Source organism: Narcine bancroftii, chromosome 4 (assembly GCF_036971445.1).
Source record: "Narcine bancroftii isolate sNarBan1 chromosome 4, sNarBan1.hap1, whole genome shotgun sequence".
NCBI classification, from domain to species: Eukaryota; Metazoa; Chordata; class Chondrichthyes; order Torpediniformes; family Narcinidae; genus Narcine; species Narcine bancroftii.
Genome location: NC_091472.1, coordinates 221,876,787 through 221,894,851, shown reverse-complemented (window position 1 = coordinate 221,894,851; position 18,065 = coordinate 221,876,787). Strand labels below are relative to the sequence as shown.

Genomic DNA, 18,065 nt, shown 5'->3' with positions numbered 1-18,065 from the left:
TATCTTGAAACTAATGTCACTCCGATCATGAGATTCAAAGTGTTACTTTACACTTACATCACCTGCACTGTCTCATTCACCAAATGGAGATCTAGTATTCCACTAGCTCTAATTGGCACCTCTATACAACATAGAACATGACAGCACAGTGGAGGTTCTTTGGAGCACAATGTTGTGCCAACCTCAATATACCAACTCAGCAATCTAAAACTTCCCCACTCACACCCACAACCCTCTATTTTTCTTGCATCTATGTGGTTGTCTATTCAATACCCTTATTGTACCAGCCTTTGCCATCACTCCTGGCAATGCATTCCAGGCACCCACCACTTGAAAAAAATTACCAGACATTTTCCTGAAACTTTACTCCCCTCACATTAAACAGATATCCTCTGACCTGAAAATGGTTTCTGGCTGTCCAGCCTATCTATCCCTCTCATAATCTTATCTTTTTTTTTTTTTCTTTGGCTTGGCTTCGCGGACGAAGATTTATGGAGGGGGTAAAAAAGTCCACGTCAGCTGCAGGCTCGTTTGTGGCTGACCAGTCCGATGCGGGACAGGCAGACACGATTGCAGCGGTTGCAAGGGAAAATTGGTTGGTTGGGGTTGGGTGTTGGGTTTTTCCTCCTTTGCCTTTTGTCAGTGAGGTGAGCTCTGCGGTCTTCTTCAAAGGAAGCTGCTGCCCGCCAAACTGTGAGGCGCCAAGATGCACGGTTTGAGGTGTTATCAGCCCACTGGCGGTGGTCAATGTGGCAGGCACCAAGAGATTTCTTTAGGCAGTCCTTGTACCTTTTCTTTGGTGCACCTCTGTCACGGTGGCCAGTGGAGAGCTCGCCATATAATACGATCTTGGGAAGGCGATGGTCCTCCATTCTGGAGACGTGACCCATCCAGCGCAGCTGGATCTTCAGCAGCGTGGACTCGATGCTGTCGACCTCTGCCATCTCGAGTACCTCGACGTTAGGGGTGTGAGCGCTCCAATGGATGTTGAGGATGGAGCGGAGACAACGCTGGTGGAAGCGTTCTAGGAGCCGTAGGTGGTGCCGGTAGAGGACCCATGATTCGGAGCCGAACAGGAGTGTGGGTATGACAACGGCTCTGTATACGCTTATCTTTGTGAGGTTTTTCAGTTGGTTGTTTTTCCAGACTCTTTTGTGTAGTCTTCCAAAGGCGCTATTTGCCTTGGCGAGTCTGTTGTCTATCTCATTGTCGATCCTTGCATCTGATGAAATGGTGCAGCCGAGATAGGTAAACTGGTTGACCGTTTTGAGTTTTGTGTGCCCGATGGAGATGTGGGGGGGCTGGTAGTCATGGTGGGGAGCTGGCTGATGGAGGACCTCAGTTTTCTTCAGGCTGACTTCCAGGCCAAACATTTTGGCAGTTTCCGCAAAGCAGGAAACCAACGAAAACCAACAAGGTCGGGTCAGATACAGCAATGAGCTCTCTGAACCCTTCTCCATTAACAATGGCGTGAAGCAAGGCTGTGTTCTCGCACCAACCCTCTTTTCAATCTTCTTCAGCATGATGCTGAACCAAGCCATGAAAGACCCCAACAATGAAGACGCTGTTTACATCCGGTACCGCACGGATGGCAGTCTCTTCAATCTGAGGCGCCTGCAAGCTCACACCAAGACACAAGAGAAACTTGTCCGTGAACTACTCTTTGCAGATGATGCCGCTTTAGTTGCCCATTCAGAGCCAGCTCTTCAGCGCTTGACGTCCTGTCATAATCTTATAGACCTCTATTAAGTCACTTCTCATCCTTCTTTGATCCAGAGAAATGCCCTAGCCCTATTGCTTCACAAGAATCTCCAATCCAAGCAACATCCTGGCTAACTGCCTCTGGAACCTATCCATTACTTTCACATCCTTCCTGTCATGAGGCCACCAGAACTGAACTCAATACCTTAAGTGTGGTATAACCAGTTTTACAGAGCTGCAACATTATCTCATGCCTCTTGATGTCAAGCTCCCAACTAATGAAGGCCAGCATACCACAAGCCTTCTTAACTACCCTATCAACCGGCACGGCAACCTTGAGAGAACCATAGATTTGAACCCCAGGGTCCCGCTGTGAACTACGTACTCCACCTTCAAGTTCGACCTTCCAAAATGTGTCACGTCACTTATCTGAATTAAGGAAACTTTCCTGACACATTTATAACTAACCAATCCAGCCCTTTTACAGTATGGAGCCCCAGACAATATGCAGAAAGTTAAATTCACCACTGCTTCACACTCGTATCAGAGTTTTATTTTATTTCCAAACTCTGCATATGTGATTTTTAAAAATATTTTAAGATTAATCAATACAAACATAACAATAATTACTACATCTAAATATCTGCATATGTGGTTGACATGTTATGTGAGAACCCGAATCCTCAAAGCACAGGTGAACACCACCACAAGGGCTACTCCCCACATTCACTTTGCTGATGCACTGTGCACCTAACATCTCATGGATTTTGCAGTGCTGTAAGGCAGTGCACAATAGCCAAGAAGTGGCTGAATCAAAGAAACCTTTTCTTACCTGCTTTCAACCATCTTAGACGCTGATGACGTAGAGTAGGTGTGGTGCCAAATAAAATATGCAAATTATCCATTTCTGCCTGCAACCCAAACACCAGATCACAATCACATCTGTACGGGAGGGGGGGGGAAAGGGACACACAACTTAGAAGACTGCAGCATGGTCAGAAGCCTCAAGGACCATCAAACCTCACAATATTGCAATTAGACTGCACCTTTTCTGGTTGATCTCCTGTTACAAAAAGCTAGAACTGCAAGATGTGATATTTCCAATTTAACGAATAGATTATCAGTCATCTGAATCAAGGCAGTTTAACGTTTTGTTTGGCCATTGTGTTGATGGCAAGTAATGCCCAAGACTGATCAATACTTATTACATTGTACAAAACAGGCTCGCCATGCAACAAATTGCAATAGAGGAAAAGGCAACACAGGTAGATCTTTAAACATTTTATTATTTCAAAGTATACTGCACTTGTTTAAACTAAAGACACCCATGAAATTTAAATTATAGATTCATTCCACTTACAGTTGAGATAATTAAGCGCAATCTCTGGAAACATGCAATGTAAAGAGTCCTTTGGTAAAGTCAGTCTTATGGAGATACTGGGATGTATCTAGAATCTTTGTAGAAAATACCATTCACAATATCTGCATTTTTCAGTTTATAAAATCTCAACAGTAACAATTACAAATCCATCAGAGAGACTGGGCAGAGATTGGGAGATCGCTTCACTGAGCACCTTCGCTCCATCCGCATCAGTGACAGAGACCTCCCAGTAGTCAACCATTTCAGTTCTGTGTCACACTCCCATGCCTGTTCATGGCCTTGTGTACTATCCTATGAACACCCCCCTGCAAATTGGAGGAACAACACCTGATTTTTTTCCATCTGGGCACTCTCCAGCCAGATGGCATTTGCATCAACTTTTTCAGTTTCTGCTAACCTGCTCTCCTCTTTCCCCTCCCTACTTCCTCTCCTTGATCGCTGATGTCCCCTCCCTCCTTTCTCCACCTATCACCTCCTGCCTTTGCAACCACCCCCCCCCCCCCCCCACTTTTACTCTTTTGCTTGGACGCCTGCGGACATTTTTCCATACCTCGATGAAGGGCTCAAGTCCGAAAAGTCAGTTATGTATTATTTTACTGTTGCTATATAAAGGACACTGTTTGACCTGCTGAGTTTCTCCAGCATTGTGTGTATTTTACTTCAACTACAGGGTCTACAGATTTTTGTGTTTTACTTATATTAATATCCACTTCTCCTCTATAATGATAATGAATTAGAGCTCCCCGCCCTCAGGAACAATATGACTTGTATTGCAGCCTATCTTCATTTGTCCCTGTCAGCATCTCGTTTACTTCGCCTAGTTGTGATTCCTATGTTCTGTGCCATGAAGGAGCTGTACAGGCATGCGTTGACACACACAGCTCTGCAATGAAATATTTGCTACAGAGACCCTGCAGTTAGGGCGTTTGCTTACTCAAACACTTTATGAAGTTTCTGCATTAGCTTTTAAAACATTAAAACGCATTGCCTCACACTTTCAAGATGTGCAAATTCACATGGGACTTTCAGATGCAAAGCTGATGCGAGGTAGTGGGGCTGCAGGCAAGGGGAGACACATGGAAGATTTGCTTTGTTCTATTTGATAGATTATCCAGTTAGATTGCTGTTTTGCACCGAAAACCTACTTTACACAAAAAAAAAGCACACATGGTTTTCCTTTGGAAAACAATTATGAGAAAGTTCATCAATCTTCAGACAACTTGCACTGCCTTCACATTCAACACCAAACTCAAACTCTCAAGATTATAGATTGCCTCAAATGTACATGCAGCTCACTCTCAGCTGACAGAACCAATCCCTTTGGTGCATTCACATTTTACAATTAATTCTATTTCAAATATCAGTTCCTTTCACGAGTAAAACTGGAGCCAATGTATTTCCCCCAACATGGACCATGTACTAACTACTATGCCATTCATTCATGGCTCCGGATGATACATTAAGCTTTAAAAAAAAAATCAACACACAGTTCACAAACTAGCAAAGGTTGTTACTCTTAGGGGGCATTGAGCATTGTAACACAGCAAAAACTACCCTACGGATGAAATGTAGGATGCTCTCAACAATATCGATCCCTAACCAATCTCACCAAAGCACACTACAAAGAGGCCGTTTGAAGACAAAAACACAGTGAAATGTAGATATTAAATCAATTACATTTTTAAAGATTCTTCCATTTTTCTTTCTATGGATGCTGCATGACCTGCTGAATTTATCTAGCACTCTACCCCAACATCTGCACATTTTCTTGTTTAATGCCATTTTTCTGAAGCATTTTGGTTTTTGAATACAAAGCACATCAAAGCAGCAAAAAATTCTAGCAACATCTCAAATATTAGCGCTGTGCCTCTGTTGTGACAGCTGAAAAACTAACCTATTCACCACTGAACAAAGGTTTCACTGCACCTCCATAATTAACTGCTGTCTGCAAGGGAAGTCGCAAGCCCCTGAAAATGGACATTGTCAGAGCATGGCTCAGTTGATTATGAAGGCTGTGCAAGAGTTGAACTCTCCAGGGCAATGTAACCATTTGATCTTATTGAATAGGAGCCCATTTGCCAACTGTAGTTTTCCAAGAGTCATAGCTGCCCCACTTGCAATGAACGATGCAAAAGACCCAACCATATCTAGACTTGAAAGTGCAGATTTCTTTAAAATTATTAAAAAGTTACATTAATGTTCTTAATGGAGAGGATGGGAACACCATTCCCACCATGTAATATTCCAGTAAGCTTAAGAAAATGCTGACCCTTTATAGTCATTGCCATACAACCCTGAACACCAAAGCCCCCATTTATAACCCAATTGGTCAGTCAGAATTGGAATCCACTCAAATCAAACAAGTGTCATCGGTTGTATCCTCCGTTTGATTTTACTTTCCTCCAAAGTAGCTGGGATGTAGATTGGGAAGGAAGTTAAACTCACATCATCATGCTTGTCCTGTCAAGCTTCCACTCACTGATGAGGTTAAGACTTCCAACCGTTACCATCAACATTCTGGAAATTCTCCCACATTTTAAAGATGCACAGGTTGATATGTTAATTGGCTGCTGTAGGTGGCTGGTAGAATTAATGGCAATGTGGGGAAAATAGATTTCAGGAAAAGTTAGTGGAGGAATGAGAGTTACACTGTAAGATGGCATTTACTTGATGGATCGAATGGCCTTCTTCCACGTTGCAAGGCGTTCTGGGAAAATGCAACCGTAATGTCAAACATGTTCAGTTGAACTACTGAACTAAACAGAAGCTCAAGGAAAACTCAAAACAATGGACATTAAGAACTTGCAAACACACTTGTACAATAACCCTGACTTGTCCAACTCACTTTTAATTTATGTGTGAAGGCCCTGCCACAGAGACAAGTGTTGAATTCAGCAGGAAAGCAAATTGAACACCTTTAAACAGGCAACTCCAAATACAATTTCCCTTTTAAAATCCACATTGCCATTAATTCCCCACATTGCCATTAATTTTAAAATCCAGAATACTAAAATTCCATTCCATTTGATCTGGATGGAAGTTAAGGAGGGTTATGTTATGGCAAAGAGGAACAAATAGTTGGCAGCAGCTCCCTGAAAATAATAATACAAGTGGACTGGTAATAAAGGCTATTACTTGCCCTCAGCAGTCAGGGTGACATTGGCAAATCACATCACTGATGTATAAAAACTTTGGTTTAGTCACCCTGGTTTGAAAATTCAAGTGCCCAGCAATGCAGCAGGCTGCAGGAGGTAGCAAACATAACCAGATCCATCAGAAACTCTGACCTTCCATCCTCAAGAAGGTAGCCAACATCTTAGAGGACTTCCACCACCCAGGTCACAATATCTTCTCACTGCTACTTCCGAGCAGAAGGTACAGAAGCCTGAAAACAATCTCTGTTCAAGAACAGTTTAAATGTTTAATTTTTTTTATTTTCAGCACAGTAGAAGCCTGTTGCAGACATTTTAACCCATGCCGCCTAATTACACCCAAATGAACAGACAACCCTGAATGTTTTGGAGGGTGGGAGGAAACCGGAGCACCTGGGGAAAACTCTCACAGACATGGGGAGAACGCACAAACTCCTTACAGACAGTGAAGGATTCAAACCCACTGGCACCGTAACAGCATCGTGCTAAACACTACATACCCTATGCCGTCAAACAACTATCAGTTCCTTGAACCTCCCTTTAACAGAGCAATCAAATAATCTGGCAGCACTAAAGGTTGTCTGTACCATTGTCATGCCACTGTAGTTTCTTGTGCTCTGGTAACTATGAATATTCCTCATCTATCTTTTATATTTATTATCCCTTTCATACAAAACTTTAATGTCTACCATTGTAGTTTTTATAAACAAAGCAGCTGACTGGCTGTAGCAATAATTTTGATGCATATGTAAACATACAATATATATGGGCAATAGACATCATCCTTGGGACTATTCTAGCCATCTCATTGCAGGAAAAAAGTGGCTGCTTGAGGGAGAGTGAACAAGGGGTTCACCAGGATGTGGCCCGGAGTCAGAGAGCATCAGCTGCAAGGAGATGTTGCACATACTGGGGTTGTTTTTGTTGGGACATAGGAGATTGAGGGGCAACCTCATTGAGGTACACAAAACTATAGGCATTGATAGGGTAGGTAGGTGCTCAGAATCTTTTTCAAATAGTTGAGAGCACAGGTTAAGATGAGAGGGGCAAAATTTAAAGGAGATTTGCAAGTGAATTTAAAAAAAGGAGTGGCAATCAAAACATAGTGCCAGGAAAATGGTAGAAGCAGTTATGATAGCAATATTTAAAAAAACATTCAGACATACATATGAATAGGCACAGAACGGAGGGATCTAGACTTTTTCCAGGCAGATGCAATTAATTTAGATTGGCCCATGATGTCTGCATTAACCATGCCATGGGACTTGTTCTATTTTTGTTTTGCTCCCACTGTGTCCACAACTTTCCCCACTCCACTTTGCTCCACAGCCATTTTCACTGATGTGATGGATTCTCACCAACTTCCCAACCCCCACCCTCTCACCTGCAAGTATTTAATTTTTAGTCCCACTCATCCTCAGTTTTCCACTGTTGCAGTGAAGCTAGACAAACAGCATCTCATCCATCAATTAAGCACAACAGAGCCACATGCATTAAACAAGCTCAGATCATAAACACTGTTTCCATTTTTCTACCAGAGTACAGGCCTTTACTTGGTTCCATCCTCACCATTTACATTGCCAGGTAAGTTTTAACCTACAATTCTGAAATATTTCATCTCCCTCCATAGATGCTGCAATATTTTATCCCCCCTGGATTGGCTAGCATGCATAAAACAAATAAAAGTACTTTTTTTGGTTTAAGAAAAATCATACAAAATAGTCAGTAACTGGTCAGCGGATCAATGTCCTTTATTCTAAGCTGGTTAGACACAGCACATTTGAGGCCAATGTTTCTATCCACTCCTGATCACTTACAATTTTATCATTTGGACACTTCTCATTGGTTTCAGATTCCCCCCAGTTCTGCCCAAGTTGCAAAATCACAATCTAAACATTTACTAGATGCAAAGGCTGCGCTGAAAAATGCAGAAAAGTCCATTGTTTGTTTGTTCTACGGGCTTTGTGTTTTAAAGTGACTATATTCAAGGCTTCCTCCAGTAGCTCCTTTCTCTCACTTGACCTTGAAGGTAGGTGGGGCAACTTGATGTCAAAGGCATGCTGCCCGCTGGCACCCTGAGCACAAAGTAAGGGTTTTGGGTATGAACAATGTGGCTATCAAATTGGGGTGCTGATGGCAGATCAGGGCAGGGAACTTCTATCATGGCTAAGCACAACATTAACATCTTTTCATCACCACCAGACGAACAAACGACCATTAGACCGGAATCCTTGCAGCTTCCCTAGCCCTAATACCTTCCTCCCAAATCTGGATGGACAAGCAATATCTTTTCCAAGGTGCATTTTGATTCATCCACACAGTCCGTCATGTGCAAAAAAGGTTAATTCATTTTAATTGATGATTTGATTTATTCCTCAAAACAAATAGACTTGAAACAGTTTCACAATGTTTTTAGAAAACAATCTTCTTGTGATTCTGACTAGTTGAGAGGAAAGGTTTAACCCCAATTTATCTCGGCATCATCAGTGGTTTATTTTAATTACCCGTATTGCAAGGCAGGAACCCACTTGTCAGGGCAAGGTTCTTCACAAGTAGAAATAATTAACTATCTGACTTGTGAGTGAAGAACCAACTGCAAAAGTCAGTTGGGCAGATTTAACCTGAACGGGCGGCTCATAGAAAGTGTGTATCTGGTGCTTTAAACACTGTTATATGGTTCAGATTCCACTGAACAGGTTGCTACAATATAAATATAATACTTTAAGACTTTTATTTTATAATTAAATTTTAAGTTGCAGGTGGTTTAGAATCAGTCATCTAGCTTTTTGACTGCTGTCTAAATCCCCATTTTTGACCTTTTCACCCATCTGGTGGTGGCTGCAGTGTTTAATGACAGCTCCAGGCACGAGTGCCACCAATGCAATGGCTAGCAGTTTCATGAGAATAGACCAGGAGAACAAGTTATCCAGTGTGGAGATCTCCGCTAGGATGCAGCCAGTTTGCACACAGATGAAGTTATAAGGAAGAAGTCCTGAAAGAGGAGAGGAACAATTTTAAGTCTAATTAAACTCTTGGAAATGTAATCAACTTCTGTCTGTACATACAATCAACATGATTTTTTCCCCAAAAAGCAAATAGACATGAAACAGAATTCTGACTAGTTGAGAATTTACAGTTTACAAAAGTCCCCGCATTTGTAAGCAGTTAATTTATTTTCATTGGAGTAAAAACACAAATTCTAGAGGAACACAGCAGGTCTCACAGTGTTCATAGGGGGTAGGATATATAACTGACATTTCGGCCCTGAGCCATTCAAGGTACTAGTATGAATTAAAAGGCTGGGGAGAAAGAAAAGATAGGGGAGGAGTACAGACAAAAGGTGTCAATTGGATGGATAGGACAGGGGAGAGGAAAGGTGAGAATGGATTTGGAGGGGGTTTAACTCAATGCAGAGCTGGGAAAAGAGAGAGACCTAGAAGAAAGAAGGTGGGGGGAGGGGCAACAGAAACCAAAGAATCGATATTAATACCATCCGGTTTTAAGGTGCCCAGAGGGAAGATAAGGTGTTGTTCCTCCAATTTGCAGGCAGCCTCAAGCCCTTTTCACATTGGCTAACCTTTAAAATGGGCATTCAATAAACCAGTTAAAGAGGCCGTTTTCACCGTTCACAGGTTCTATGCATCCTTTCACACTCACCGCCAGGCATCCCCCGATATCTCCACGCTTGTTGTCGGAGATACGCATCGAGCGGACCTGGTACAGCACAGTATGAGCCCTTCAGCCCCTGTTGTTGTGCCGACCTTTGTAAATTTATAAAGGATGGTGGGAAAGTGGTAGTGGAAATAAAATGCATAGGTGCACATTTTTAAAGACCGTGGGAAAGTCGCAGAGAGAGAGAGCGCAATGGTGGACCTGCCCTCCCAGAATTGCGTGCAGCAGAGAAGCCCCTCCACGAGGGCTCCGTGCATACAGCCCTCTCCATGTAATGGGGTGCACCTGAACTGGAAGGGGACAAATATCCTGTCAAGATGGTTTGCTTGAGCTTTTGAGGAGGGTTTAAACTAGTTTGTTAGGGGGGGTGGGGGATATCAGATAGCAATTGCAGAGACTAGGGTAGTAGGACAAAAGCAGGATGCTAGGAGTCCTATGTTGAGGAAAGACAGGAAGGGGAAAATCATAAATGCAACCAGTCAGAAAGGTTGAAATATGTCTATTTCAATGCAAGGAGAAGGAATAAGGGGAAGAACTTGGAGCTTAGATCAGTACATGGAACTATGATCTTGCAGCCATTACTGAAACCTGGATGGAGGAAGGACAGAACTGGATGATGCAGCTACCATTTAAAAAATTGGTGGGGGGGTGGGGGGAGGAGTGACAATGTTGCTTAAGGATAGTATCACAGCTGTACAGAAGGAGACTGATGAAGTCGAAATAAAGCAGGACTATGACCTGGACAATGTGGTGATATTGGAAGAGGAAGTGTTAGATCTTCTAAATAGCATCAAGATTGACAAGTCCTGGGGCCAGATGAGATTTACACTAAGTTGCTGTGGGGGGTAAGAGAAGAAATTGTGGGAGCATTGGGTATGGTCTTTGAATCCTCTTTGACTACAGGGAAGGTGCTAGAGGATTGGAAAATGGCAGATGTAGTCCCTTTGTTTAAAAAAGGTATAGGGAGAATCCTGGGAATTACAAACCGGTGAGTCTCACTTTAGTGGTGTGTAAACTACTGGAAAGAATTCTTAAGGATAGGATCTACCAGCATTTGGAGAGGTATACTTTACTTCAAGAATAGTCAGCATGGCTTTGTAAAGGGAAGGTCGTGCCTCACAAGCCTAACTGAGTTCTTTGAGGAAGTGATGAAGGAAATTGATGAGGGTCGAGCGGCAGATGTGGTCTATAAGGATTTCACTAAGGTGTTTTTGATAAAGATCCCCCCAAGAGAGACTCATTTGGAAAGTCAAGAGGCATGGGATCAGTGGAACCTTGGCTGTCTGGATAAAAAAAAAATTGGCTTGCAGGAAGACAGAGTAGTGGTGGAAGGGAGGTTCTCTGCATGAAGGGCCACAGGGATCAGATCTCAGTCCCTTGCTCTTCGTGATTTTTATAAATAACCTGGATGATGATACAGAAAATTGGGTAAGTTTGCGGATGACACGAAGATTGGAGCAATTGTAGATGGAGCTGAAGGTTGTCAGAGGTTGTAAGAGGACATAGACAGGATGCAGTGTTGGGCAGAAAAATGGCAAATGGAGTTCAATCTAGACAAGTGTGAGGTGATGCATTAGAGCGTGGATGAACAGAGGTATCTTGGGGTTCATGTCCATACATCCCTCAAGGTAGTTGCTCAGGTTGACAGGATAGTTTAAAAAAAAGTCTATGAGATTCTGGGCTTCATTAATGGGGGATTGTTTATAAGAGTAGAGAAGTAATGTTGCAGCTTTATAAGTCTCTGGTGAGACCACATTTGGAGTATTTTGACCAGTTCTGGTCGCTTCATTATAGGAAGGATGTGGAGGCTATTGAAAGGGTGCAGAGGAGATTTACCAGGATGTTGCCTGGATTGGAGGGCACGTCTTATAAGGCAAGGTTGGCAAAGCTTGGACTTTTCTCTTAAGAGCATAGAAGGATAAGAGGAGACTTGATTGAGATCTACAAAATTATGAAAGACATAGATAGGTTGTCCAGCCAATACCAATTTCCTAGGGTGGGAATAACAATCACTAGAGGAAATGCATATAAGATTAAGGGAGTGAAGTATAGGGAAGACATCAGGGGTAAGGTTTTTTTTAATATATAAACAGAGTTCTTGAGGCCTGAAATGCCTTGCCAGGAGTGGTGGTAGAGGCTGAAACATTAGGGGCCTTTAATAGACTATTAGATAGGCAAATGAAAGAAAGGAAAGTAGAGGATTATAGGGTAGGGAGGGTTTAGGACTTTTATATGGTTTGTCACAACATGGAGGGCTTGTACAGTGCTGTAATGTTTTAATGTTCACCATCGCTCTTTCTGTGACTTTCCCGTGGTCTTTATAAATTTATAAATAGGTGGGATAATAACAGGAGCTGAAGGGCTCATACTGTACTGTACATAATGCTTAATGATGTTATAATTAGACATGATTAATTTTGTTTAAATACAAGATTTAACATTGACCAGAGTTTAGTAAATTGAATACAAAGTTTATACCATCTTTTTAATCTTTTGTTTCCTTCACGTTCCAGCACTCACGTAAAAGTCATCAATGTGTCCCTTTCACTCTGAATTAATCGGCACGTAGGCGTCAGATAACTCTGGGGATGATACACCCTACATAGGCGGTCCATCCTCAGGGTGATTTGACACCTCTGTGCCGACTCGTGAGTGTTCACAATGGCCCTTTAACCTGAATATTGGCTGTTAATTTCTAGGACAAGGTCCCAGTATGAAAGGGACTTCAGTCTGGCAATGCATGAGACCTTGGACAGACATGTGAACATGGGAATGGAGTGGGGAACTGAACACTTTTTTCGATTACCCATAATGTGGGACAGCATGCGTAAAACTCCCCGCACTGCTTTAATGTTAATATTCTCAGATTCTAAGCCTGCAGTAGAATCTCAGAGAAAAAATATGAGCTTCCCAATTAGAAGACACAATGCAAAAGGATTATTTTAAAATGTATGTACTCAGGGCAATGAGAACACCTTGAGACTGGGATGATGGGCCTTTCCTAGTTGGACTGAGGTCATGTGAGGTAGGGAGATCCAAAGCAGCGTGGGATAAAACCAATGAATGAGTAACGTGTCTATATCATAATGTACAGTATGGACATTATGACATTGCTGCTCTTCTTTATTGATGAGATGGGATCGGTTAGTGATGGATGTTCAAATTTCAGCCCAATACAATAGGAGGGGCAAGTTAACAGAGGAATGAGTATTTACAGTAGTCAGGATGGGCGCAAAAGCAGCTGAGAGGATTATTGAGGGAGGTTTTGATTTGCAAGTGAATAATGCAGGAGTTTGACAATCTGAATGGGCAATGTTCTGGACTTCTCTCAACACAAAGGCAAAAATAAGATTTAAGTCAGGAATATACCTTACCGACAACGATGGAGAAAAAGAAGTGGGCGAGAGGGACGTTAAGGATAGGAGATGTGATGTTGAGGAACCAGTTTGGAGTCATGGGGAAGAACCGGAGAAATAAGAGGAAGAAAAACAGACTGTTCCTATTCTCTTGCACCTGCAAGTACAAAGGCACAAATAATCAAACAAGTATCAAACAAGCTTAACATTTTTTTTAAAAATATGGAACGCTTCATGAATTTGCGTGTCATCCTTGCACAGGGGCCACGTTAATCTTCTCTGTATCATTCCAATTTTAGTATATGTGCTGCCGAAGCGAGCACAAGCTTAACATTATAATTATATAATTGCATAAGCTAGCACCCCAACAGAGGCCAAAATTACAGATGACACCAAAGCAGGACCATTTTGCCTGAAATGGTAGTGGAGTCACAAATACCCACATTTGAAAAGAACTAGGATTGCCACTGGATGTGCAGTCATACTTAGAAGGCTATGGAGAAAGGGGCTATACTGGTATTAACACAATGGAGAATTAACTCCCCAAGTACCTTGACTTTCAATGGTTCTGGCTTAGAAACCAACTATTACACAGTGCTGTTGTAATCAGGACCTCACTGTGTGGCATCATAGACCAAGGAAGCATCTTGAAATCTCAGACAGAATGCAGCCAGCCAATTTGTAGACATGATTTTTTTTTTTTTAAAATGGGGAAATTACAAGGCTCAAGCAATGGTTAGATTTTTTAAATCCCTCAATAGTTCATGGTCACCTCAAGAGAAACATGGAGTGAGCTGAAGCTGGAATCTTGAGCAAACCTCCAAGCAAAGAATTCCACAGATACACTACTCATGGCAGAGGCAGATTTTTCTTTGCTTGGTCTTAAATTTACTCCCCCTAATCTTGAGGCTGTGCCCCCTGGTTCTAGCCTCACCTGCCAATGGAAACAATATCTCCTCTATTCCTGCTATATTTTGGCTAACAAATTAAAACCAAGGTCTAATCTGCTTGTCCTAGTCAACATTTAATCTTCACACCCCAGTTTCAATTAGTTCACTGCTGTCTGTGGAATGCAGCACTGTGTACAATGGTTACCACAACTGAAGACAAAATATCCCAAGAATATAAAAGTGAACTTTCTCTTTTCCTCTCATCGCACGAGCATACTCCATTGTGAGAGCACTGGGACAGGATTATTTACCTTTTGCTGCAGCATTGAGAGTCTCTCAGGAAATCGGCGTACAACAAACTGTTTTCCATAAACCCTGGAGAGCAGGAAGCAGAAAGTTGCTCCAATCGCTGTTAAAATACAACACAAGGCGAGGCCCAGCCATGGTCCAAATAATGCACCTGCTAATATATTCTGCAGAAGAAAAGATGTTGGTTCATGAGGAAGCTGGAAGACCAAGAAATAATTAATCCATCTTGTAGCCACAGAAGAACATTTTCTGAAATAACTAGAAAGAATGGAAGTTAAATGGTGAAGGAAGCCAAACGGTGGAGGAGATACAAGCTGACTATTGGCCACAATACACAAAGACCAGAATCAATGGTCATGAACAACTCATGAAATTCAGTGTTTTACAGCAACAACATAGAGTAAACATTCATATTATAACCATCTTATGATGTTACTATACAAAAAAATATAACAACAGTGCATGAAAAGTAAGGCAGTGTCTTTGGTTCACTGATCATTCAGGAATCTGATGGCAATGAGGAAGAAGCCATCTTTGCGCCACTGAGTGTTCATCTTTAGGCTCCTGTACCTTTTCCCCGATGGTAGCAGAGTGAAGAGGGCATGGCCTGGGTGGTGGGGGTCTTTGAGGATAGAGGCTGCTTTTTTTTAGAAGATAGAGCCCAGGCAGACAGCTTAGCAAATTGCATGCTCGTGCAGTGATCTTTCCACATAAGCACAATGAACCAAACACAATAAACTCCTGTTTATCCAGGATTTATTCATCCAAATTCCTATGTAATTGACAAACAGTGATGAACATTTAGCAATTTTTGAACTTGGCAGGCAGTGCCATTTGGTTCAATTCAGACTCCATTGAGCACAGCCACCCACCCTCAGACCCTTGTATCGTAAATGATGGACAGTTCCAATTGTTACAGAAATGTACCATTCCCACATTGATCCACCTCATTAGGTTACTCCTTCATACCTTTAGCCAGAAGTAATCTGAGCCAATATTCTAACATCAGAACTGAAAATGGAAAAAAGGTGGCTCACCCACCCTTCAAAGCATACAAGGGTTGAGAGAGGAGTCACGTGATGGAGTAGTGGCCGGAAGGTGAACTCCAGCCCTCTCCAGAAAAGTCGGGAAAAACAAAGGAAAACACAAAGGCACAGAAATAAAAGTTACAGAAAAGTGAGTATAAAGGTGGAAAGAAGATGGCGACAAAAAAAAAAATCGAAAGCAACGGTAAGAAGAGAGGAAGAGAAGACAAAGGAGGAAAAAAGGTGAAGGCCTTACCTGTCCGAAGAGGCCCGCTGCGGAGAGAGAAACCCGCTCCCTCAGGTCGGTAAAGAATGGACTACAAAAATGGCTCGCAGAGCCGAGTAAAAGTGCGCAACCACGCATGCGCGAAACTTCGCACATGCGCGATGCGAATGAAAAAAAACACACCGACGGGAGGGGGGACCAGCTGGGGAGTCGATCTCCACAGCCGGCAACGACAGCTGCAGAACACCTGCAGCAAGAAGAGACCACAAAAGACAATAGAAACAAGAAAGAAGAGAAGGAAAGGGCAACAAAGAAACAACAGATGGCCAACCCAGAGGAAGAAGAAGAGGAAGAGGAAGAGTACAGTGAAATAGAAGAAGAAAAGAAAGGCAAGATAAAGGATATACTTTCTCTTATTAAAGGATACATGGAGTCATTTAAAGAATGGCAAACACAGGAATTTAAGGATTTAAGAAAAAGAATAAACAACACAGAAGAGAAAATAAATAAAATGGAGATGACCTTAACAGAAATGGGAAAGAAAATGGACAAGATGGAAGAGCGGGCAGTAGCAGCAGAAATGGAGGTAGAAGACTTAAAAAAGAAATTGGAGAAATCTAATAAAAAAACTAAAGAGACACAAGAACTACTAGCTCAAAAAATAGATACAATGGAAAACCATAACAGAAGAAATAACATAAAGATAGTGGGCCTTAAGGAAGATGAAGAAGGCAAGAATATGAGGGAGTTTATAAAAGAGTGGATCCCTAAGACCCTAGGATGTCCAGAACTACAGCAAGAAATGGAAATAGAAAGGGCACATAGAGTATTGGCCTCTAAACCACAACCACAACAAAAACCAAGATCTATTGTAGTAAAATTCCTAAGATATACTACAAGAGAAAAGGTACTGGAGAAGACAATGGAAAAAGTAAGAGAGGGTAACAAACCACTGGAGTATAAAGGGCAAAAAATCTTCATTTATCCAGATATAAGTTTTGAACTCCTAAAGAAGAGAAAAGAGTTCAATACAGCAAAGGCGATTTTATGGAAGAAAGGGTATAAATTTATACTAAAGCATCCAGCGGTATTGAAAATATTTATTCCAGGACAACAAAACAGACTATTCTCGGATCCAGAAGCACGAAAATTTGCAGAACAATTACAAAAATAGACTGAGGGAGGAAGACGGGTAATGAGAGTAAAAATGATCACGATTGATATGTATGCGGGTAAAGAGGTATAAGAGTGAATAGAGACAATGTGCATACGTGAATGTATCTGTACTTAGAGGAAAATATAGATAGTATAGACAAGAATTAATAAGGGAAGGTAATGGAATAGAGAGAATAAGGAGGGAATTAAAAGAGTGACCTTTATGACATATGAAAAGTGAAATCTTTTCTGGGGGGGGCGGGGTGGGGGGAAATAGCGGTCACTGCAAAATCAGTTGACGCTTGCGAGTGGATTCGCAAATCCAAATGGAGAGGGGAGATGTGGTTGTCCGACAAGGGATAAAGGACAACTCAGGAGGGGAAGGGGAGATTGGGGATAAATAAGATAGAAATAGGAGAATAAGGAAAATGTTGGATGTTGTAGGAATGTTGTCTTATAAAGAGTTGAAAATAAGAAAACAGAAATGGAAAAGGAGGAAAGGTAATGATGGAAAAACGGAAAGAGAAGATAAACAAAATATAAAAGGGCTACGCTGAACTATATGACTTTAAATATTAATGGAATACATAACCAAATTAAAAGGAAGAAACTACTAAATTTAAATGAATAAATGTATTCCATTAGAAAAAAATAACATATAGGTTAAGAAATAATATTGAAATATTCGAACAAGTATAGGAGCCTTACATTAAATACAATAGCGAAAACCTACCGGGGACAAACATTACCTAAGTTGATGGAAGGAGAAGGAAAGAAAAGAATGGACTCAGTAGAATTTCTGGTGTATTTTTGTTGAATGACAACATTGTCTGACTGGCTTAATGCAACCTAGATTGTATACCTAAAATGGATGAGAGGGGGGGGTGGGGGGGTGGCTTGGGAGGAGGGAGGGAGAAAAAGTCACTGTATATGTGTGAAAAAGAAATAGTGTATATCATGGCTAATGTGATTTATGGTGTGAAAAATAAAAAATAAAAAAAAAAGCATACAAGGGTTGTAAGTTAATTGGTGTATTTAGCGAGCAAGGTCACAGGCAGGTGGGCTGAAGGGTCTGTGACCATGCTGTGCATCTAAAAAAATGTTGGCACAAATCAAGATTTCAATATTTCAATTCAATATCATAAATCGTGAAACCAAAAATTTTTTTTTTTTTTTTTTTTTTAAAAAGTTCTATCTA

At 41.5% G+C, this 18,065-nt stretch overlaps 1 protein-coding gene and 1 non-coding gene across 3 annotated transcripts in view; both read right to left on the bottom strand.

Moving 5' to 3' along the window:
• Window positions 1-7,960: 7,960 nt before the first annotated feature.
• The window catches only part of LOC138761611 (transmembrane protein 41A-like), a 50,002-nt gene continuing 39,897 nt past the window's right edge, over window positions 7,961-18,065 (bottom strand). Inside the window, exons 3-5 of one of the 2 annotated variants that reach the window (XM_069934007.1) lie at window positions 14,464-14,658; window positions 13,281-13,419; window positions 7,961-9,226 (exon numbers count right to left, since the gene is read on the bottom strand). In XM_069934007.1, coding sequence (XP_069790108.1) covers window positions 9,009-9,226; window positions 13,281-13,419; window positions 14,464-14,658 — 552 coding nt within the window. In that variant the 3' untranslated portion in view covers window positions 7,961-9,008. The remainder of the gene's footprint in view (window positions 9,227-13,280; window positions 13,420-14,463; window positions 14,659-18,065) is intronic. The other variant, XM_069934008.1, reaches the window with a different exon arrangement.
• Window positions 13,479-13,585, bottom strand: LOC138762534 (U6 spliceosomal RNA). Its single transcript, XR_011356942.1, has one exon. It is a non-coding gene; the product is annotated as a U6 spliceosomal RNA (small nuclear RNA).